Here is a 25,616-nt window from a genome sequence, read left to right on the forward strand (position 1 = left end):
GCAGAGAGGAAAACTATTACTTACATATACTTCTCTAAGTGGAGTTTATCTTCTTTTTCTACATTGTTACATCCACTTAGAAATGTGGGTGTGTACACATGGGTGTCTATGTATGTGTGAAGGAGGGGGTGAGGATGTTTAAATGGGGTGTGGTAGGAACAAACCATTTTCTACTCCAGGAAAAGATTAATAGCAGGAGCAGTATGAGTAATGCAATATCACTTGGGTCAGAATATTTTTAAAAATCTATCACTCCGGCTCCCCTGGTGGCGCAGTGGTTAAGAATCCACCTGCCAACGCAGGGGACACAGGTTCGAGCCCTGGTCTGGAAAGATCCCGCATGCCGCAGAGCAACTAAACCCGTGCGCCACAACTACTGAGCCTTCAAGCCACAACTACTGAGCCCGCGTCCCACAACTACTGACGCCCACGTGCCTAGAGCCCGTGCTCCACAGCAAGAGAAGCCACCGCAGTGAGAAGCCTGCACACAGCAACGAAGAGTAGCCCCCACTCGCTGCAGCTAGAGAAAGCCCGCGTGCAGCAATGAAGATCCAACGCAGCCAAGAATAAATTAATTAGTTAATAAATTAATTTTTAAAGAATCCATCACTCCATTCAACTCTGTGATAATATACTCTGCCTGAAGCAAGCATCATAAATGCTAATGGTCAAAAACTTTGCAGCTATTATTGTACTATCTATACAAAAGTAGAAAACAAATATTTACAAATACTACTCAGTTGGGCCTACCACTTCACAGCGTTTCGCATTATCTAAACAACAGTTCTATTCAAGACAGATTATGTTAAGACTACAGTCTAAAAGTTTTTATAAAATACCAAAAATTAAGACATATTTCAAAAAATACTGTTTTCTAAAGTATCTATTTTTGAAAATTTCTCAGTTGTCAGGAATTTAATAGGATAAGAGAAGACAATACTGAAAAAAAAAATCAGTCCTTTAACCAGAAAAATAGATGAAAAATATAGCCAAGCACCATGACCTTATTATCAAATAGGCTTACACAACAAGAATAACAAGAATAAGTAAGTGAAAAACAAACAAGAATAAGTAAGAACGACTAGACTGGGGCAGTTTGTTTTATACGGCATCCAGTATTCTCAGTAAACATCTACTTTAAAAGTGCAGGGCTTCCTTGGTGGCGCAGTGGTTGAGAGTCCGCCTGCCGATGCAGGGCACACGGGTTCGTGCCCCGGTCCAGGAAGATCCCACATGCCGCAGAGCGGCTGGGCCCGTGAGCCATGGCCGCTGAGCCTGCGCATCCGCTGAGCCTGCGCATTCATTTCAGTAAAATGAAAGATGGTCATGTTTTCCATCTAGGAAATATTACTTAGAATTGGAACATAGGGCTCTTAAAAAGAAACAGTGACCTCCAACCTTAACAAGAATGTCTCCTTAGGAAGAAGCTAGCGCTCACAACATGCTAAGAGTACAATAATCCAATATTGTGACCTGAGCAACATTCTTTCTTGTAATTTTTACCTTTTTGATATGTGTGTCAGGCACTGGGTAAGAGAAATGATCTTTAAAAAAAACAAACCATAAAACCAAAGTGTGCTGAGGGAGATACCACAAACAGGCAAAGCAAATATTATCTAGGCTTTAAAAAATACCATATATGTACATGGATAATGAACGATGCTCATGTATTAAAATTTTAATTTAAAGAAGCAAGCTCTGGGAATTCTCTGGCAGTCCAGTGGTTAGGAATCCACACTTTCACTGCCGGGGGCCCGGGTTCAATCCCTGGTCAGAGAACTAAGATCCCACAAGCCGTGTGGGGCAGCCAAAAAAAAAAGAAGCAAGCTCCATCATTTGTGATACAGAGAACTGTTTAAAAAGTATAGCTTTTATTAGTAAAGAGGGCGAAATAAGCCTTAAAAATTCACAGACATTGGAATTATAGTTTTTAAAAATTAATACGCTTAATTTAGGCAAGCTAATTTTTTAAACTGAAGTACAGTTGATTTAGCAAACTACTTATTAAATGCTCAGGTTTAATTTTTTGACTAATCTATCTACTCTACAAAATAGGGATTCCTAATCTATGGGTAAATAAACTGAGGTTTTAAGAGCGGAAGTAACTTGCTCATAGCCCTGGAGCTAGTAAGTGATGAAGTCAGGGTTAGAGCTCTGAGGTTGCTGATTGGTCCCGCTGAACCAGAAAAACCAGTCTATGTTGCCTCTTCTCTGCTGTAGTTACCCATGGCACAGTAACTCCAGTTTTTATCAAGAGAATTCATCGATGAATCTTACACTTATACGTCCCAAAACAGACACTAGGCAACAAGCAGAAAAAACTTACCAAGCGTGAATTCATTCCTAATTAAATAAAAGACTAGCTATCATACAGGTAATACTTCAAAACAGATCATCTAAGAACAGAGCAGAGGGCTTCCCTGGTGGCTCAGTGGTTGAGAGTCCGTCTGCCAATGCAGGGTACGCGGGTTCGTGCCCCGGTCCGGGAAGATCCCACATGCCGTGGAGCGGCTGGGCCCGTGAGCCATGGCCGCTGGGCCTGCACGTCCGGAGGTTATGGAGAGGTACAGCTTCTGCTCATAACGGATTTACCCCTCACTCACTCAGAGCCGCCCTGGAAAACTGGGGTAATAAGAGTATGTACCTGTAGTGGATTGAATGGTGGTCCTCAAAAAGATATGTCCATGTCCTTATACCCAGACCCTGTGAATGCTACCTATTTAGAAAAGGGGTCTTTGAAGATATAACTAAGTTAAAGATCTGGCGATGAGATCATCCTGAGGAGACCCTATAGCCAATGACAAATCTCCATGTAAGAGACAGAAGAGGAGAAGACACAGACAGTAAGTCTTCTACGCCCCTAAAAATAGCTACATAATGGCTCAATGAGAGGCCCAGCTCTGACCTTGGAGAAGCTAGGGAACTGTAGACCTCGTCAGCCCAGATGAATCCCTCAAATCACTTAAGAAATACAAACAGAAGATGAACCATACAAATAACCATGGCTTTCCCAGAAGTTTGTATCATTCTGATGGCCCCTCTCACAGTGACTTGAATTACAGGTTCTGCACTTATCTGACCTGTCATACACCTCGTTAAGGCAGGGACTGTGTGTGTCTCTCTCTTTTTTTTTCTTTTCTGTAACTGCACAGTAATTAATGTAGCCTCACACCAATTAAAAACCTGACAAATATTTGTTAAAACAATGAGGAAATAAGCATTACTAACGGGAGAGAAGAGAGAAGAGAGAAAAACTAAACAGAAGGAACAGAATCAAGTTCTAAATGGGAGAAAGAAGCAATAAGCAAGGAGGCAGAAAGACCGGAATCAGTATAGCTGCTCACCAGAAAGTTACCCAAGCAGTTTTGGAACTTTCTTCCTCACCAGCAGCAGAACTCTCACCACCTCTGTCCAGCCCGGGCCTTCACTAGCTCCCACCTGCACCTGTGAACGGTCTCCTGACTGGCACCCTCCTCTCCAGGCCCTACACATCCTGCACGCAGTCCAAACGCCTGGGATCCTGACCCCGCAGCTGAGTGCAGGCACAGTTTGCCTTATCTTCGATAGAAGAATAACCGCATGCAAGCCTCGCAGGGTTCTCGAAAGGATTAAATGAGTTATGCGTAAAGCATTTAAAAGGATGCCTGACATACAGTACCTACTCAATAAATATTAGCTATTATTTTTAAACCTGTTATTGCCAATAACTCTCCCACAGTTTCCCACTGACGAAGAACCAAAATTCAAAATGTGACTTATGGCAGCTGAGCACCTTTTAGAATAACCCGAACCCTCTGAGCCCTCTAACCATGTCCTACTCCTCCTGTTCTCTCAAAAACTACGTTTCAGGGCTTCCCTGGTGGCACAGGGGTTGAGAGTCCGCCTGCCGATGCAGGAGAACACGGGTTCGTGCCCCGGTCCGGGAAGATCCCACATACCAGGAGCGGCTGGGCCCGTGAGCCATGGCCGCTGAGCCTGCGCATCCGGAGCATGTGCTCCACAACGGGAGAGGCCACAACAGTGAGAGGCCCGCGTACCGCAAAAACAAACAAACAAACAAACAAAAAACTACGTTTCAGCCATAGTGGACTACTGGCAAGTTCTCAGAGCAGGGTGTGCCGCCCTCTCTACCTAGAATGCCCCTCTCTCTTCCTACTGCTGACCCCCTGGCAAGCCCCGATTCTAAATTCAAGCTTCGACTCATGCCTTAGCTCATGGAATATCTTCTCTGCCTCCTTCTGACTCCTTCCTCTACATCCCAGATGCTACTTGTACACACCTGCATTCTGACCATCACTTACCTGTACTATAGAAATGTCTGCTTCTTCCCATTAGGGGCTTCTTGAACTAAGAGATGCATTTACTCTACTTAGTCCCTGATCCTAGCATAGTCACTGCCCATATATTTAACTATAGTTAAACATATGCTTTCAGAAGAAAGGAGGAAAGGGAGGGAGGAAAAGAGGGTGCTCTCTCTCCCATACATCATGGCCTCAGTGGCCCCAAGATTCCCCGACATTTCTCCATTCTCATAAATGTCCTCTTTAGTCAACACATTCAGTCAGCAGCCTAAAGTTTTCTACACTACAAAGTTCCTTTCACTACACTACAAAGGAACTGGGGGTATGAATTTGGTATTATATATAGATACACACGCATAAGCACAAGTTACAGAAAACTCAGTTCATCTTGTCCCTCATGCACACCTTGCTGAAGTTTGTACAGTCCTTTTAACCTCCAGGACAGCTCATCTCATTTGATTCCTGGGAAAACGGAGTTCTTTTTGTACTAACTTATAACTTGCCCTGTATTTTAATCATGGAATCACCCTGAACTAGGATCTCTCTTCTCTGGGGTCCCGGCAAACTTTCTCACTGCCCTTAGTCTAAACAATTCTTCCTTTTCAGAATTTGAAACTTCAGGTGCTTGAACAATGCTACTCTGTTCCTTCCTGCCATCACCATTCATTTTACTTATTTCTGTAGCTCAATTACATAAGGTTTATTCAAGCACCAGACATGTATAATTTGGGGAGGACATTTTGACACCTTAGAGTCAAGAGGAGGGATTTTAAGGCTCCAAAGAAAGAAAGAAATGCAGGAAGATAAGCAACTTAAAGAAAGTAGGAGAAAAGATTAGAGAAAAGAGGAAACATGTTGGTTTGTTTAACAGTTACGATATTTCCTATAAACCAATTTACCACTAAATCCAGCATTATTTCCCACTTTCGGCTTAAGATACCGATGAGAGACCTAAGAGAACATTGTAATTAGACCACAAAACACATGAGAAAAGAGCAGAGCCAGGTGAAAGGTGCTGGGGTGCAGAGGTTCAGCTCATAGGCTGACCTCAGCTCCTCTGCTGTACAACTCCAACGCAGTGTCACGACTGTCACAGAGTGGTCACCGTATTTTTTACACAGATCAAAAAGAAATTTTGAAATACAAAAAGAGACAAATTGTGTAGGTGAACTAACGGCTCCACAGGTTGACAGCTGGAGTTGCTTCAAACTCTAAAATACTGTGAACCTACAAAGTCTGTTCGCTATACTTGAACTTAGCCATGCATTTTAATTCAACTGAAAAACTGTTCCACAGATGAAGGTATTATTAAAGCTGCTTTAATTTACCCAGAAAATGTATACATTGGAGCTGCTAAAGGAATGAATGAGGTAATATTACCGCTAGAATATTTTGTGAGCTTCTAAAAAAGCAAATTTTTCAAAGAGCGTTGACTCCTTGCTAGTATTTTCCATGGAATTTGAAATTTACTGGAATATCAAACAAAGTTAATGGCAAAAATGCTTATTTTGTGCTGTATTTGGAAAAGCAAAATGAACTTTTAGACAACATGTATTACGATGACTGTACAATAAAAATATTTTTTAAATTCCTTTGTTTAAAGAGACAGTGTAACATTGTAGAAAAATCATTATATTAGGAGGGAAACAGATCTGAGCTTGACTTCTGGCTTACTTACAAGTTGTGTGACTTTGAAGTATTTACTTAACTTTCCTGTAAAGTACAGTGATAATATCAATATCTGCCACAGCTGTGAAGATTAAATGACTAAAGTATACAAAGTTCCTAGCTTAGTAACTTGTTGGAGTAAAACTTTAAAAGTCCAGTTTCTTTTTCTTTAATATGTTTTACTTGCTAAATTCCTACTGTGTACTAAGAAACATGACTGAAATAGCATTCCTAGGAACTTTTTTTAAGTGTTTGGTATTTTATTTTTAAATTCTAGAGTGCTTTATAATTTTCAAGTTTCACACACGTGACTTCATATAATCCCATAATAACCCTTTTTTAAATCCCCTACCCTATATTGCCCCTCCCCTCTTCCCTCGCCCCACTGGCAAACTTGTGGTTACAAGTTTGTTCTCTGTATCTGTGAGTCTATTTCTTTTTTGTTTTTTTTACTACTTCATTGTATTTTTTTGGATTCCACATATAAGTGATATCATACAGTATTTGTTTTTCTCTGTCTGACTTATTCCACTTAGCATAATGCCCTCCAAGTCCATCCGTGTTGCTGCAAATGGCAAGATTTCATTCCTTTTTGTGACTGAGTAGTATTCCATTATGTATATATACCACATCTTCTTTATCCAGTTATCAGTCGATGAACACTTAGGTTGCTACCATACCTTGGCAATTGTAAATAATGCTGCTATGAACACTGACATCCCTAGCAACTTTAACACTTTTTCCATCAGATATCTGAGAAGAAAAACTATTATCTAAAGTCCTTGGGAACATGAATATTGCTATAACCCATATAAGCTTCTTTAAAGGGAAAATAAAAATGAACACTTTTCTGCATAATACTAAAATAATTCAACTGTAAATATTATATAGCAATAAAAATTACACATAAAAATCAAAAACATCACAGCAAACTTTCAATAAAGGAACAATTCACTTTGATCCCTTGGACATAACTCTTTGCCTTACTAAAGTGAAGAGGTTCTCATTAGAAAATGAAATCTACGTGAACGTTACAGAATCTATGAAATCTATAAAAGAGATGTTCTATATTTCAGTGTGTCAAAGAGATTAAAATCCTAGTTTGAAAGAGGCAGTTAACTAGTTTAGCTTTCAAATACAAAAATACTTTTCTTAATTTTAAGAATAACTTAGTGACCAGACATATCCTCAGGATAACAAAAACATTCTGGACTAATAAATAATCCACTATTTCAAAACACAGTCTATATAACAAAATTCCAATAAAACAAAAGAATCTGGAAAGCCCCTCGTATTCATTGTAACAGGATGAATTACACAGGAAAACAGTGCCATAAAATAAACTTCAGCCACAACAGTCAAGATAAAGGCAGACTCAATTGTAAGGGAGGTCACTGAACTCAAGATTATCATCTATGGATTTTTCTAGTAATGTAGAAATGAACTCCTGCTGTATTATACGAGAAATTAAAATTCATACATACAAAAAACAGATGAATGAAAGACTTTTTCATATGCTTTAAATTTCAGAGCAAATGTTAATAGGGATCATAGCTGATAAAGAAATTATTAGGACTAGTAACATTTAGAAATCTATTTATAAAGCTGGTTTACTAGGAAAATACAGCCTTTGAAATACATGAAAGAAAAAGTAAGCTGCAAAGTTCAACAGTATAAATACTCTGCTGCTTGTGCTCTGCACAGCCCTTCACTCTTGTTTACTTTCCAACTCATATAAAGCCTAAGCTATTTCAGCCTTTGAGACCTAATAGCAACAACAGCCGCTGGAAACAGTTGGGAGTGACCTGAATTTCAATCCTTTCAAAGCTCTCAATGCAATGGACAACATGTTTATTTTGAATTCCAAGGAGACTGCTGCCATTCAAAACAGAAGAATGACCAGTCTGTCACTCTACCTCACTAATAACTCCTCGTAAATTATTTCTAAATTTGTTACGCAAAAGTAAAAAAATTACTGTATTTTTAAAAGTTGCAGTCTGTACTACTCAAGGCAATAACTATTTACTGAGTATCTTCTATGTCCAAGCCACGGTGATAGGCACTGGAGCGTGTAAAAATAGAATATTATTTCTTCCCTTCAAAGTTGGGCATGATATTCTTTCCACTTAGGGTGCATGTTACATCTTTCTCAGCTATTCCTTTTTATACAAGGAAATAACTGTATGCTTCTCCTCTTAAACTCTGAAATTAGCTTTTTTTCTTAAAATGATACTGAAGGTAAATTTGGTAGAATCCTATGTTGTGGAACCATGGGTCTTTTTAATCTGCTATAAGCCAATGTGACCAGGAGAATCTTCTCCTGTTACTCTACTCCTTCAAAGGTCCTGCAGTTTGTGTCTTTCTGTCTTTGTTTCCCTCCCCATCCTGATGCGGTCTCTCCTCAGTCTCGCCTTCCCTGTGGATGTCTCTGCTCCCCTGTCTCTCTACTTCCAGATGGCTTAAATGTTTTTTGCCAGTGGTTCCCAATCTGTGAACCACACTTGAAGCAGCTGGAGGTAATGGGCACACAGTTCTAAGTTTTCACAAATGATTCATGAATTCATCTATGTACTAAACACTAAAGTCTGCTTAAATCATGTATTATATATTTGGATTTTTAAATAAATGTAGATTCTTATATATAAACGTAAAAAAACTTCCTCTTCATTTAAAACTGCAATACAATATTTACAAAATCTGCAGTTACTTTAAAAATAATTGTTATCCTAACATGGTGGGGGAAGGGTTGCCCATGAAATATTTGACATTGAAAATAAAAGGTCCTTATTTAAGGTCAGAAACCACTGCTCCACCCTGTGAGCTCCTACAGGGCAGGTGTGAGGACTTCCTTTCCTTCCCCAGTGACCAGCACAGCAACTGTTCAATTAGATGGACCTTAAACCTTTCTGTTTAAGATATAGGCATTAGGGCTAGGAGCTGTGTCTCTCCCCACCAACCCACCCTGAGGCCATGCTAATTTATTCTATTCTATTCATAGTGTGCTTGGAGATCTATGCAAATTGTACTGAACAGGTGGTTAGAGATGGGCGTGGGAGGTTCAGCAAGGAAAGAGTCTTTCTGATCTGGTAACAGGGTGGATGGCAGGCACTTCACCAAGACTAGCGCAGCAAGAGATGCAAATTGGTGACACGCAGTGTGGAGCTCAGTTTTGACCATGTTGAGCTTGAGGAATCTGTGAGACGTCCAAGTGTCAGTTTCAGTGACATGACAGCGGCAGAAGCCAGGCTCCAGTGAGAAGAGGAACGAGGGGAAGATGAAAGGAGAACGGAGCCTGGGTCCAGCAGGCTGAGCACCTGAGCTGTCTTCGGTTCTTCCCTCTTCCCTCATATCCACACCATTATTGTGGCTTTCAGAACTCCTGTTCACAAGTTCTCATTTCTCCCATTTCTCCTCTGTTTTCCACTCCAAGCCCGCAAATAGCCACGTTACTGTAATACTTGCCTGACCAGTCTCCCTGCCTCGCCTCTCCACCTTCTTCCAAGCTATCTCACTAAATATTATCCAGATAATGTCACTTTTCTGATCAAAACTTTTAATATCTCAGTGTCTAAGACTCTGCAAAGCACTATTTGAATCTAACTTTTATTCTTATCTCCATTTCCAACTGGTCCACATACTCCTCCCTACAGGTGCCTGGGGACTGTCTACCTCCATCTTAGATGGCCTTCTCATCAAAGCCTAGCCCAAGAAGCAGCACCTCCAAGAAGCCTTTCCGTTTCAATGAGATCTTGCCCTCTTGAACCTCTGTTGCACTTTCTGTGTCTTCTTATTTCAATGAATGTCCTAATAAATAGATATAAGTTCCTTAAAGGCAGAAATCATAAATCACTCTCTTTATATCTACCCCTTATGGCTTCTGGTCATAAGGTAAATCTAGAGAAGTCCGATGTTCAAAAATTTGGAACATTATGAGATTTTCCAACTAATTAAGTAATGATAGTGTTGATGAGAAGTTACAAGAGAAAATTATTTCTAAAAGTATCATAACACAGTTCAAAAGTTAGCAATTTAACTAATTTAAATTACTTTAAAGGGAATACACATGATTTTGGATGGGAGAGTGACAGAAAAAACACTTGTTTTGTTTGTTTGTCTTTCTGGCTTAACCCACAGTAAAGGAGAATTACACCTGCATTTTTTCCTCTAAGGAGAACTAGAGGAATCAGCAGAAGAAGACTAGGTATGTACTGGTTTCTCTTCGCTGCCATAAATTACTGGTTGAGAGTTTTTAACCAAAGCAGTAGTTAGCTGGCACTCAGCATAATGTTTGCATCCCCTCATGCTTTTAAAAAGCTTTAATTACAACTGTATGATCAAAACCACTCACTTGACTAAACAATCCTTTCTTCTAACATTTGCATAATCATCTTTCTGACTTTCCAAGATAACTACCTACCCGACTGCCCTCTCATTTTCTCCCTATTTCCCTCCAGTCACACCCATTTTGTTGCTAAGAAACAAAATAAATATAACCTCCTGGAAGTAACTTTACAATGGATACTATATTAATACTTACTTATACTGGAGAAGTAGGAAGAAAGAAGAGAAAACTTATCTCTGTTATACCCTAGGTTCTTTACATTTGTTATTTAATCTTTACAAGAGCCTTAGAAGGCAGTTATTACTATGCCCCTTTACAAATGGTTAACGGAAACTCACTTATGTAACTTGCCTAAGCTAGACAAGTGGTAGAATCAAGGTTTGCACCAAGTTTGCCTAATTTCAAAGTCAGTTTTATTACCATTCCCCTTCTTTATATCTCTATTTCATGGCTTCGTTTAAAAATTCTGCACAGGTGAGGGCTTCCCTGGTGGCGCAGTGGTTGAGAGTCCGCCTGCCGATGCAGGGGACACGGGTTCATGCCCCGGTCCAGGAAGATCCCACATGCCGCGAGCAGCTAGGCCCGTGAGCCATGGCTGCTGAGCCTGCGCGTCCGGAGCCTGTGCTCCTCAATGGGAGTGGTCACAACAGTGAGAGGCCCGAGTACCGCAAAAAAAAAAAAAAAAAAAAAAAAAAAATTCTGCACAGATGAAATGTTCTACAAATTAAAATTTTACAATAAAGCTTTAAACATGTCTTTAAATATATTATTTCCTAGGATTTTTTCCCAAAGGATTATAACTGAAGTAATTTTTCCTTCAGAAAAATAAATAAGACTTTTATGTTAAATAATAAAAGTTAAAAATAAAAGGGACTTCCCTGGTGGCACAGTGGTTAAGAATCCACCTGCCAATGCAGGGGACACGGGTTCATGCCCTGGTCAGGGAAGATCTCACATGCTGCGGAGCAACTAAGCCATGTACCACAACTACTGAGCCTGCGCTCTAGAGTCCGTGAGCCGCAACTACTGAGCCCGCGTGCCACAACTACTGAAGCTGCGTGCCTAGAGCCTGTGGTCTGCAACAAGAGAAGCCACCGCAATGAGAAGCCTGTGCACTGCAACGAAGAGTAGCCCTGGCTCGCAGCAACTACAGAGAAAGCCTGCGCGCAGCAATGAAGACCCAACTCAGCCAAAATTTAAATACATAAATTTATATAGAATAACTGCGCACTTTCAAGAGGGAAAGTTCAGGGAAGAATTTAAAAATGCAAAATACACCCTGATGAAGCCATATTCAAATTGCTACAGACTATCAAACAAGATGTACTAATTTGAGCCTTCAAGTTCATTTTCAGCAATCTTTATCCCTACCGAATTGAAGAAAAAGACACAGAAGAGAAATACTTCTCTTCCATGTCTGTTGATGGATTTGTTGGTTGACTGTTTTGGTATCTTTTCCTGTCAGTGTCATATTGAGCAAAAAGTCTTAAAAACGTATTTTTTTTAATTGCTGAATCCTTAGTTACTCATGGGATGCATACACAGAAGCCTGCCGAAGAACAAAGTCTTCAAACTTTAATACAGTAATAATTTAGCAAATATAGTCAACAGGCTTATAAACTTGGGAGGGAGAAATAAAAGATGATATTCTAACTTAGGACAGGCAACCATATATACAAGTCAGTATCCAAATGAATGCTCCTATCTAGTGACCCGTGAACCTATTTAGCCTCCTTTTTCTCTTTTACTTTTATTCTAACCTATAGGGTCTACGAAGCACATAGAAAATAATTTAGGCATAATATTTATTACAGAATACCAACAGGTGAGTGTGAAAACAGAGACACTGTTGCTTACAAGTGAAAGAGTCAAAGAGTTACCCCTACTGAATTACTATCCTGTCTTATCAAACTTTATTAGGAGACTATAGTCACTAAGTCCTAGCTATAAGAAAGTGGGGAAGGAAATAGTCTTTGAACTGACCTGGGTTTGTTATGCAAGTCACATAAACCCTCAAAACCATAAATTAATCATCTGAAAAATGGGTATATTAACTCCTTTCTCAATGGACTGATAGAAGGAATAAATGTATATGTGAAAAGACTTGCACAGGGCTTCCCTGGTGGCACAGTGGTTGAGAGTCTGCCTGCCGATACAGGGGACACGGGTTCGTGCCCCAGTCCGGGAGGATCCCACATGCCGCGGAGCGGCTGGGCCCATGAGCCATGGCTGCTGAGCCTGCGCGTCCGGAGCCTGTGCTCCAAAATGGGAGAGGCCACGACAGTGAGAGGCCCGCGTACCGCAAAAAAAAATAAAAAAAAAAAAAAGACTTGCACAAAAGAGATGTCAATGCCTGCTTGTCCTCATCCCCTTTCCTAAGCAGCACTTCTAATTTTAATGATGAGGGAGAGGGAGGATTAATCAGACAGTCCTTCTGGAAGAGAATTAAAAAATGAAACTAAAACCAACACAAACGATCAAACAAACGAACAGTAAAACCTATATTGCAGAAAACACATTCAAAAAGTATGTGAAATACCGGGGGAAAAAGGAACCTGAGGTGGGATAATGTGCAACTCCAATTAAATGAAAAGGTAATCGAACTAAATGTCTTTTAATTCACACGAATTGAAACATCCCAGATAGAGAACTGAAAACTTGGATTTAAAAAAAGTACTTTTTAGTATCTTGCCTCTGTGCTAATAGTGAAAGAAAGAGCAGAGGTGAGCTCATTAAAGTTAACAGCAACAGGATTTTAAGCAATCCATTAAAATGAAACAAAAGATGGCTAATAGCTTCAGTCTGGTACCACAGCTACTTCTTTTCTTTTTGTAACTCAATGTGCCTATTAAGCTATTCCAGTCTGTCATTCATTAGTAGTAGTTACCGGACCTCTGACAATTTTTCTGCTGTTTGAAGGATGAGGAAGAAGGGGGAGGCGGAGAGTACATCAATATTTTTCAAAACTCAATCCTTCTAGATCTTTCACTTCCAATCATAACAAGTTATACACTAAATGAAATTTAAGGAACCAAAGTAAATAAGTAAATAAACCCACAGATATGCCACTACTGATCATGTAAAAAACAAGGAAGATTAGAAAAGTTATATATATTCTGTGATTCTGAAAGGATTAATTTTAAAATATAAAATAAGGACAAGTATATAAAGTATTTTTTCATGATTAAGTTCTGTTTGAATATCCAGCTGACCTACCTTTCACCTTGAAGTCGGCAGGGTAGTACAAGTCACTTTGCTAACCTGGCATAGTTTAAGATAACTCCAGGGCTTCCCTGGTGGCGCAGTGGTTGGGAGTCCGCCTGCCGATGCAGGGGACGCGGGTTCGTGCCCCGGTCCGTGAGGATCCCGCGTGCCGCGGAGCGGCTGGGCCCGTGAGCCATGGCCGCTGGGCCTGCGCGTCCGGAGCCTGTCCTCCGCAAACGGGAGAGGCCACAGCAGTGAGAGGCCCGCGTAACGCATAAAAAAAAAAAAAAAAGATAACTCCAGTGAGAAAGTCCAATTTCCTGATTCTCTCAGCCAAAACCAGCAAACTGAAGTTAGTCTGATCTAATAGCAAACTTTAGGGAACTTATCCATTTACAGCTAAAAAACCAGAACAAGAACCAGAATTTAAGGGAACTTAGAAATCACTCATGACCTCATTTTATAGTCAAGAAAATTAAGGCCCAGAAGTTTAGCACCTTACCCCAATTCATACAGTAAGTCAGTAGCAAGTTTATCTACGTTATGCAAAGAATTAATGAAATAAAATGAAATAGTTAAAAATCTTATTCATAGACTCCAACTCTAATATAGTTCATAGAGTTATTTGACATCAAAGCTTCAGAAAGTAGTCTTCTTCTATTATTAGTTGAAATAATGTAATTGTTAAAATGATCCACTTTGACGTGGATCAAAAGCATAGGCAAAAAGCACTTGATATTTAAAAACAAGCACACTACTATTTGCCTGTTCTCCCAAGAGGAAAAATAATTTCAAATAGAATTTTTCATTGTCCAGTTGTAGCACTCTTAGAATCAGTGCCAGTTTCAGGGGGAAAAAAATATTTTCCAATCTTTTCCAATGATAAAAGAAATCAAAATGAAATCTTCCACACCTCTATATTCATTAGATACTAGAATATAGTGAGTCAAGTCTTATTTTTTTAGGATATCAATGAGAGAGCATATGTTTGCTTTATTACATACCCCCAAATAAGACAAGATTGAAAAAAAAAGTTCCAAAATAACCTTACGTAAGCAAGTATCTTTATCTTACCTTTTCTTATCTAAACCTTATTTTAGGATTTTGAGGTTGGGCTTAAACAAGAGGTCAATTAAATATATATATATAATGAACAAATATATAACAATAATACTTAATACAAAAAAAATTCACAAAACAAAATTTCAAAAACAAAGATGGGGGACTTCCCTGGTGGCACAGCGGTTAAGAATCTGCCTGCCAATGCAGGCGACACGAGTTCGAGCCCTGATCCGGGAAGATCTCACATGCCACAGAGCAACTAAGCCCGTGCGCAACAACTACTGAGCCTGCGCTCTAGAGCCCATAAGCCACAACTACTGAGCCCACGTGCCACAACTACTGAAGCCTGCACACCTAGAGGCCATACTCTGCAATAAGAGAAGCTACTGCAATGAGAAGCCCGTGCACTGCAACAAAGAGTAGCCCCTGCTCGCCGCAACTAGAAAAAGCCCACGCACAGCAACGAAGACCCAACGCAGCCAAAAATAAATAATTAATTAATTAACTAGTTAATTTTTAAAAGATGGGTTTCCTCTGTCATAGTCTCCTGCTGGGGGTTCTTGGGTGGAGATCAGCAGAAGTGGTAATCGTCCAGTATTTCTACCGCACTAGAAGAAAAAGGCAGTGCCGTGGCTATCAAGACTGGGGTGAGGCTTGGTCTGCTCTTCCTTCTAGCCCCTTTCCAATAATGAAACCACCTCTCTCCCAAATCCTGCTGTAGAGCTGGCCAAGCAGCTATAACTCTTCAAGGCTTTCTCACAACTTTCTACAGGCCCAGGAAAATTTAAAGTTGATTACAAATATTGCAGTGACGCATGGGTCCTACAAGTACTGTCTCATCTCCACTCACTTCCTGCTATCTCTCTGACCTCACTTCTGACCTTGCTGCATTCACCCCCTCTGCTCCGGGCCCACTGGCCTCCTGACAGGACCACTGCACCAGCTCTTCCCTCTGCCTGGGACTCGTGACCCAGATATCCAATAACCTTCTCACTGAGGCTCTCCCGACCACTCTATTTTATTTTATTTATTTTTTTTGCAGTACGCGGGCCTCTCACTGTTGCGGCCTCTCCCGTTGCGGAGCACAGTCTCCAGACGCGCAGGCTCAGCGACCATGGCTCACGGGCCCAGCTTCTCCGCGGCATGTGGGATCTTCCCGGCCCAGGGCACGAACCCGTGTCCCCTGCATCAGCAGGCGGACTCTCAACCACTGCGCCACCAGGGAAGCCCCTGACCACTCTATTTTAAATTGCAATTTCCTACCCCTGCATTCCCTATGTCCCTTACATGCTTTATTTTTCCCCAAGGCACTTACCACCTCCATGTGATACACTATACATTTTTACTTACTTGTTTGTTTATTTATTTATTTATGGCTGTGCCGCGGCTTGTGGGATCTTAGTTCCCTGACGGCATCCAACCTGGGCCTCAGTAGTGAAAGCACCTAACCACTGGACAGACAGGGAATTCCCATTACTTAACTTGTTTATTGTCTGCCTCTGCTCACTAAAAGGTCAGCACCAAGGAGGCAGGGATTTTGTTTTGCTCACTGCTGAATATCTCCAGCATCTACAACAGTGCCTGGCACATAGCAGTAGCTCAAAAAGCATTTGTGGAATAAATAAATGATGCCAAGTTTGAGAAATAATGCTGGTGCCCATCAAATATTTATTAGACACTAAAAGCACAAAACTATACAAGATGCCAAATACAAATAGTGCAAAAAACAAGGTCTTTGCTTTCAAGGAGTCTAGTTGGTGAAACACAGAGTAATTAGTTAATTACATAGGCAGTATTAGGTATGACTATTAACAGTTAGGTTTATTTGTATATGATTCATGGAATCTGCCTTGTCATGCCTGGTTATACCTAGTGTACAATTAAACGCTGAGTCGAATGGTATAAACTTGTCATAAGAGTTTAGAGGGGAAAAAAATGAATAAGTTGCAATAGTAAGAAAGACCATGGGTAGATGATGAGGTTTGATATGGGATTTGTGGAGGTGGAGGTATGTATTGGCAGTGAAAAGGGTGGGTGGGCATTCCAGATGAAGCAAATTTCATGAGAGGACAAAAAAGGCATGTGAGGGACAGTAAGAACCTACCTTAAATGAAAAATGGTATTCGCTGACGAGTAGTGATGATCTGGGGAGGACAATTTTTCTTTTTTTTAAACTTTTGGCTGCACAGGCGGCATATATCCCTGACTAGGGATCGAACTATCGCTCCCTGAACGGGGAGCACAGAGTCTTAACCATTGGACTGCCAGGGAAGTCTAGCGGGAGGACAATCTGATGGTGCCTGGGTCACAAAGAGCCTAATCCTCTGAGCAAAGGACTCCAGTCTGGAAGGAATCTCACAGCACGTGCTATTGGTGCCCAGCTTCGGTCCTGTGGAACCCTTCGACTGGTTTGGTACATCCAGTCCCAAAGGTGCTCCCTGCATTGCTAATGGTTCATACCAGCAACTTTCTGTGGAAGTAACAGAAGCTACCTCCTAGACCTCTTCTGCACTCCTGCACACACACATATTTCCAGGACAGCTGGTGGTCAATAAGTAACGAATGAAGGGGAGAGGGGACAAAAGCCCAGTTCCCTTGCCTCAAGGCAAGACAGACTCTATGGTACAATTTTGTTCCAAAGTTCCCTCCTGGGTCAAGCTGAGGCTAGACAGCCAATGAAACCAAACCCTTCCTCATCTCAGTTTCTTCTTCTTCCCAATCCCACTTGACTTATTCCCTTTTAAGTAACATGTGAAAGAACTCTCTTGATACATCATTTGCACATGAATGCCATCTCAGATTCTGTTTCTAGGGAAACTGGACTAAGACAAGTCTGTAAAGGAAAATACCTAGATATTCATGAAGAAAACAGTTACACAGAGAAAATACTGTTGTGGGTCACTCAGTTTGGAAGAAGAATGCTCAGCAGTTTGGCTGGTGACAGATGGAATAAAGAGGGTAAGGTGACTGGAGGCCAATTAAGGGTGCTGTTGTTCAAACTCAGAAATAAGTGGAAGAAAAAATATTTGCTCTGATATAAGAAAGAGAGAACTTAAGAAGGAAATGGCTTTGGTATAGGGAAGAATTGATGATAACTCTTCAAAGTTTTATTTCTTCCATAAAAAACAAAAAGTCTTTCTTCAGTAGTACTGTCAGTGTTATACCATGAATTCTCTTAAATGCAAATCTCTTTTAGGCTGACATTACCTAACACAAGAAATGTTCAAAACCTTAAGGAGAATAACAATGAATAACAACAGGACTCTAAAATTCTCTCTCATAGTTTGAGTCTCTGAATATCCATATTCAGAAATACGAAGATAAGATTAAGTAGTATCTCCAAATGTTTATAACAAGTTGGTTTGTTAGATTTTGTATTCAAGTAGCTTAAAAGAATCTGTATTAGAGTCAGTAGCAGATTACTTAAATTGCAAATTCATCCAAACAGGGTAACATCTGGTTTTCATCTACTCTTATGGAACCAGAAGTGCTGTCAATAGAAAATAAGATACTGAGTCCTAGGTTGTAAAATAGGGAGCACAATGTGAAAACAAGTAGGCTACTATGAAAGAAATGATACACAGCCCAGAAGGAAAGATTATACCCTACATAAACTTTCACTTTAGAATTTGAGAAACAGCCCAACATCATCTGTATTTGTTTTGCTTTGTTGATATCTCAGACAAGTTAAGCTTCTTGACTTCTTGGTTCCCTTTCAAAATTCATACTTAGCAAAAAATGTCTATCAGTAAAAATGACTATTTTCACTTAATTAGTAACAATTTTTGTGTTACATGTCTAAATATACAGAACAGAAAGGATACTATCGAAACAGGACTTTTTAGCAAGGTTATTTTTCTCATTGATTACTTTTCTATGCATTAAAATGTATAGCTAATAGCTTTCAAATTTTAAATACACATGACCTTTGATTCAACAGTTCCACTGAAAGCAATTTCACACACAGACACACACACACTCCCCCAAAAGAGAACTGGTCAGAAAGTCATGCTACAACAAAGTAAATCTATAAGTCTAAGTTTTTCTAAATTTTTCCTATTCAGTTTTATGACCAAATTGATACTCTTCCAGACAAGTAGATATAATTTGCCCTGTATATATCCTTTAAATACTCCCAGGAGAGACTCCAAGAAAAAAAAGGTTTCTTAGCTAAAAGTGTTAGGAAGGTATGGCATGTTGTTCCCCTCTTAAAGATTTATAATAAAGACAACAATTTATGGAAGCCTATGAGATGTTTTTGGGGAAAATGGCGTTTTCCAAATTTTATAGACCAGAGAACACTTATGTAATTATCAAAAGCAAGCCTTGCTTAAAACCCTCCATGACCACCTGGTAAATGATAGCTACTTCCTTATAAACCTAAAGGTTCAGAGCCATCATTCAATCACCCTCCCTCTATCCCCTCTTTCTCCTCCCTTCCCCTCAACCCAAGACACTGCAGTGGTTCTAACTTCATATTTCATAATAATCATAGAAAACTTATTTATATATAATTCTTGGTCCTTACTTCTAGATATTCTGATTCCTATCACAACTTTTTTTTTTTTTTTTTTTACCGGTATGCGGGCCTCTCACTGTTGTGGCCTCTCCTGTTGCGGAGCACAGGCTCCGGACGCGCAGGCTCAATGGCCATGGCTCATGGGCCCAGCCGCTCCGCGGCACGTGGGATCCTCCCGGACCGGGGCACGAACCCGTGTCCCCTGCATCGGCAGGCGGGACTCTCAACCACTGCGCCACCAGGGAAGCTCTATCACTATTTTTTTTTTTTTTTTTTTTTTTTTTTTGCGGTACGCAGGGCCTCTCACTGTTGTGTTGTGGCCTCTCCCGTTGCGGAGCACAGGCTCCGGACGTGCAGGCTCAGCGGCCATGGCTCACGGGCCTAGCCGCTCGGCGGCATGTGGGATCTTCCCGGACCGGGGGCACGAACCCGTGTCCCTGCATCGGCAGGCGGGACTCTCAACCACTGCGCCACCAGGGAAGCCCCTCTATCACTATTTTTAACAAGCAATCCAGGTGATCTCAATACAGTTCAAATGTTGGGATGCTGAAAAGATCTGATATAGTACAATCAATGAGATGATTATTTTAAAATTGAAGCCAAACTGATTTCAGAAAATTTGGACTTCAAATGAGTATATTTAAAATTCTGTTTTTCTACCCAGGGAAAGAAAGGGAAAAGGACATACTAAGAAAAGCCAAATCATATCTTAAAAGAATACTCCTAATATACTGCCCAGAATATTAAGGCTAAGAGTCTTTACCCGTAACAAGAATTCTTAGGCTGCACTCCATTGAGAAATTTCAGGAATTCTTAAACTCTTCTGAAACTGCACACACAATCTTTATGCGTATGTGAATACATTGCCTTATAATCCAAAGCTTTCACCAATTCTCATACTGCTCAATTACCCAATTTAAAAGCCATTCTATTTTTATTTATCCACCTGAAACAATGGCAACAGAAACTGCTTCTTAGTTAACACCATGAATCAGACACACGAAAACACATTCCTCAGTGTTGTCTTCTCTCATCAGAGCCAAACAAAAAGCAATTCTACCTTTGCAGAGTCATATTCAAAGAGCCTGTACAACCCTTAATCTTGTTCTGGGCTTCAAGATGAGTCATGCCATGTGCACTTATTCCATCAATGCTGAGAACCACATCACCTATTCTTACGTTTGCCTGGGATGCTTTGCCGCCATCTTTTAGCTGTAAAAAATATATTTCATTAGAATTGTCACTCTTTAAAAATAAACACAGATGAAAATTATACTTTTGTTATATCAAAAGAGAAGAACATTAATATACTATTAGACAAAGTAATAACAAATTATCTTGCTTAACAGGTAAAGTTAAAATTCAAATGACTTTCATACTTATTTCCTTAAATTCTTATTTGTTTTCTAAAAACTGAACTAATTGTCTGAGAAAAGGTCCCTGATAAGTTCCTCCATTTCTTTACTGTATAACAGTAGTGTGTGATTGTTACAAATAAGGAAGAGAAGTAGGCAAGGCAACTACATTTTAGCAGAAAAAAAAAAAGAAGTAATATGAATAGGGTATTTCATACTCTTTTAGAAATAACTTTTAAAACTCTTTAAACAGCTGTATTTTTGTTTGAGCACAAAGAGTAATACAGATGGAGGATCTACTGAACTATTCTTCCTGTTGAGTCCAATTCATATCCAGCATTTGAGGGACTGAATTCTTTAAGATCACAGGCCCAAATATCTTTTACGCTGGCTGTGCTTCCTGCTCCAGGCATTTAGAATGAGGGGACGAAAACCAGTTGTGTCTGAGACTGTCAGACTCCTTTGTGTACCACGATCTTTAATCCCCAATCTTTTTTCCCTTTTTACAAATTTTCTACATGTTTACATTTAGTTTGATCTCCTTCAAACTTCATGTGTATCTATTTCATTGCTCCAAAGGAGCAAACAAATATAAAATGACAGTAAAATGAAAGATGATACAATTTTAATAGATACTCAGAAACATGGAACAAGTACGAATCAAAAGGAACCATTCTAATTAAAATGACAAGCTTTTCAGTAAGTACAAGCAAATCACAATGAATACTGGCTGTTGGAAGACAGGTGAGACTAGGCCCAAAAAAGAAAGAAAGAAAACAACCACTATTTCTCTAATACTTAAAAGTGTAGATTTTATGCAGGGATGATGAAAAACATCTGGAAAAGGATAGTGGTAATGACTGCACAACACTGAAAATGTACTTGATGCAATTAATGAATTGTGCAATTAAAAATGGTTTAAAATGTCCAATTTTTTTTTTTTTTTTTGCTGTACGCCGGCCTCTCACTGCCACGGCCTCTCCGGTTGCAGAGCACAGGCTCCGGACGCGCAGGCCCAGCGGCCATGGCTCACGGGCCCAGCCTTTCCGCAGCATGTGGGATACTCCCAGACAGGGGCATGAACCCGTGTCCCCTGCATCGGCAGACGGACCCTCAACCACTGCGCCACCAGGGAAGCCCAAAATGTCAAATTTTTATATTTTACCACAATTTTTTAAAAACTAACAAAAACTAAATATTTTAGAGAACATTTTACTAAAATTACTTTTTGATTAAAAGAAAAACATCCCTCAGCAAACTGAACAAAGGCTGAGTGCTAGAATTCATAATCTGGAAGCAAAGCAATAAATACAACTGGATATTGTATGCTCAGATAGGTTTTGATTACCATCAGTTGTCAAATCCTTTCCTTAAAAATAATAAGCAAGGCAGATCAATCCTAGTGTACAAGAACAACTCTTTGGATCTAAAATCAAGAAAACAGTATTGACTGCTAGATCCATCCAGGCAGCACCCATGTCCGCGCTTCTCCCCAACTACCCTTAAGCTAGAAGTGTGCCTGACACTATAGACCTTCATAATATATACTGAATGAACGGATGCCACGTATTTATTATTTAACACTGGCAAAATCTATGGTTTGTTTTAAAGTGCAAAACTAGGAAGAACTAAAATTTTAAATAATTTGAAATTTATCTCATTTAACACATAACTATCAATGATGGACACAGTTCTTGAAATTAGTAAGAAAAAATATCTATTTGAGCAAGAATATGTAAAATCTAACAGACACAAAGTGTAAAATAAAAGATTTTCAAACCTTTCAAATGAAATATTCTCTATTATATACATAGTACATAGAGTTGACCCTTGAGCAACGTGAGTTTGAACTGCATGGGTCCACTTACATGCAGATTTTTTTCAACAGTGAATGCTATAGTACTACATGATATGCATGTTTATATACGGAGGAACCAAACTATATGTATGGAGGACAGACTATAAATTACAGGCAGATTTTCAACTTCGCAGAGGGCCAGTGCCTCTAATCTCCAAGTGTTCAAGGGTCAAGTGTAGTGATTCCGTTTTCATCTTTGTACTAATGTGAACAAACAAAACAACTCCTCTCAGCTGCCCAGATATTTAAAGGTAAGAAAAATTAATGCAATGGTTGACAATAAAGAAATAAATTTCCAGAGTAATAAAATAGATTAAAATTTAATGCATATCAAACTTATCAACATAGCTATATTACACACATGTGTATGTATACACATACATATAGACACACTTTTCATTATATATTATATGACTGATGAAGTAATACCAAAATTCAATGAAAATTAAATAAAGTTAATCTGAATTCCAGGATGACTGGATCAAGAAGAAAAAATTAAGATAGAACTTTATTAAGTATATTTTAAAATACTGTATAGACAGATATATTTATTAAAATATTAAAGTAATGTATGCATGTGGTGGAAGAAAAAAGTCTTTAAAAATAATAATATCTACATTAAATATTATGGTTTTACTGTATTAAATAACAGGTTTACTGTATTAAACAGTCCTGTATTAAATAACAGGACTTCCCTGGTGGTGCAGTGGTTAAGAATCCACCTGCCAGTGCAGGGGACACGGGTTTGAGCCTGGTCCGGGAAGATCCCACACGCCACGGAGCAACCAAGCCTGTGCACAACAACTACTGAGCCTGCCCTCTGGAGCCCATGAACCACAACTACTGAGCCCGCGTGCCACAACTACTGAAGCCCGTGCGCCACAACTACTGAGCCTGTGCTCTAGAGCCCACGAGCCACAACCACTGAGCCCATGTGCCACAACTACTGAAGCCTACGCACCTAGAGCCTGTGCTCTGCAACAAGAGAAGCCACCACAATGAGAAGTCCACGCACTGCAACGAAGAGTTGCCCCCGCTCATCACAACTAGAGAAAGCCCGCGTGCAGCAACGAAGACCCAACGCAGCCAAAAATAAAAATTAATTAATTAATAATAGGTGTGGACTGTCTTAATAATTAGTATTTCTTTTTTTTATTAATATAAATATTAAAGAATAATTTAATTTAATAACAAATACTAACTGTTCGTCCTCTCCTGCACAGAACTAAATTGTTCAAACTGTGAAGGACATTTACAAAGAAAACAACTCCTAAAGCTAGCAATGCCACCCCTTTTCCATGGGACTTACTTGTAGGGTTTTATAAAGATTATGTGAGATAACAGCTTAATAAATGTTAGCTATTATTATTATTATTCTCCTGACCTCAGATTACTAATCCAAGAAATGTGGAGGTTGTACTGGATGAGGTCAAAGGCTTTCTAAGGTCCCTTCCAGTCTTAAAAGTTTTATCTATCTGTGAACTGTCTATACAAAGGTATAACTCTAATCCTAAAATAAGAGTCGTATCTGAATGGTAGGGCAAAGGGACATCTATTCCCTACTAAAACAAATGAATGGAAATTTGAATCCTGATAATAAGACAAAAAATAAACATAATTTATCCTACATTTTGTTTTAGCCAAGAAGGGCATCCAAAAAAAAAAAAATTTTTTTTTAACCAGAAATAGAACACAGCTAAATTACCTACCTCTCAATTCTTCATATAAGGTAGCCTTAAAATAGAAACACTGAAACCTAAGGGCATTTGCTCAAAATGTACCCAACTAAAGCAATTTAAATACTCCCAGTCCAGTAATATAAAGGTAATGAGCAATTAAGAAAATAATCTAATATTACTCAGCCATAAAAAGAAAAACAAAATTGAGTTATTTGTAGTGAGGTGGTTGGACCTAGAGTCTGTCATACAGAGTGAAGTAAGTCAGAAGAGAAAAACAAATACCGTATGCTAACACATTATATATGGAATCTTAAAAAAAAAAAAAGTTTCTGAAGAACCTAGGGGCAGGACAGGAATAAAGATGCAGATGTAGAGAATGGACTTGAGGACACAGGGAGGGAGAAAGGTAAGATGGGATGAAGTGAGAGAGTGGCATGGGCATATATACACTACCAAATGTAAAATAGATAGCTAGTGGGAAGTAGCTGCATAGCACAGGGAGATCAGCTCAGTGCTTTGTGGACCACCTAGAGGGGTGTGATAGGGAGGGTGGGAGGGAGATGCAAGAGGGAGGGGATACGGGGATATATGTATACTATAGGCTGATTCACTTTGTTATACAGCAGAAACTAATACACCATTATAAAGCAATTATACTCCAATAAAGATGTTTAAAAAAAAGGAGAAAATAATCAAATCAAATGTCATACACTAGATAAAACTTACTCCTTTGTTGCAGCTGCCTACTCGATTCTGAGAGCCTATGATCTCAAGATGTTCAAATCCAACTTCTCAAAATTACCTATCTTTTTAGGCTTGCTTTTACTCTGCCACCCTTATTTTCAAAACATGGAGCATAGAAATCATATAGCCCCTGTGTTCTGCCGTTTCCTTGAGCACCACATCTAGGGAAATTACTAATTTTGTTGATTCTTCCTTTTGTCTCCCATGCTAGTCCATACCCTGATCATCTGTCACCTTGATCTTGCCTGCTTCCTACAGTAAGAGTTTTCTAAAGACCTCCTTACTGCCAAACTCTGCATGTTCCTTGCTCTTTCCTCCATCTTACTGTATTTCCATAATGGTGACCCTACTACCACTTCACACTGAGGAGTTCCATCATGTCCACTATTTATAAAATGAGGGTGAAAAACTTCAAATATTTTCTGCTTCCTACAGTGTAGAATAAAGCTGAAGCCTGAAATAGAAGCAATCTATAACTAGTCATCAAGCTGTTTCCAACTTCAAAGTAAGCGCCATAAGGTCAGGGATCATATTTTATACTATGTTCTCAAGAGCCTCGAAGATTGTAGGTACTAGAAAACAGATGATTAAACCACAGTAAATAAGAAATCAATAAATCTATCCATCAGTTTAATATGTGAAATTCTGGTATAAATATACTTAATTCACCAAAGAGAAAAATAGATAATCTGAAAATGAGAATCTTCAGTTAAACATTAGGCTGAGCTAACCTAAGAAAGGTCAAAAATCAAACTGTATTTTCAATAGAACAAAGTAATCCATTGTGGATAGTTAGTTAATATATTTTTCCTAGGATTTCCAAAGAGGTGTCACAACTCCCCTTGGTACTTTATCTAACAAGTATTAGGAAGAGTTTAATTGTA

The 25,616-nt window shown here is 39.4% G+C and overlaps 1 protein-coding gene across 5 annotated transcripts in view; it reads right to left on the reverse strand.

Annotated features, from left to right (window-relative positions):
* The window catches only part of PDLIM5 (PDZ and LIM domain 5), a 220,156-nt gene that overhangs the window by 128,111 nt on the left and 66,429 nt on the right, over positions 1 to 25,616 (reverse strand). For all 5 annotated transcript variants that reach the window (XM_032631935.1, XM_032631934.1, XM_032631936.1 and 2 more), the window contains exon 3: positions 20,157 to 20,308. In XM_032631935.1, the coding sequence (XP_032487826.1) occupies positions 20,157 to 20,308 (152 nt within the window). The remainder of the gene's footprint in view (positions 1 to 20,156; positions 20,309 to 25,616) is intronic.

Source organism: Phocoena sinus, chromosome 5, assembly GCF_008692025.1.
Source record: "Phocoena sinus isolate mPhoSin1 chromosome 5, mPhoSin1.pri, whole genome shotgun sequence".
Taxonomy (NCBI): Eukaryota; Metazoa; Chordata; class Mammalia; order Artiodactyla; family Phocoenidae; genus Phocoena; species Phocoena sinus.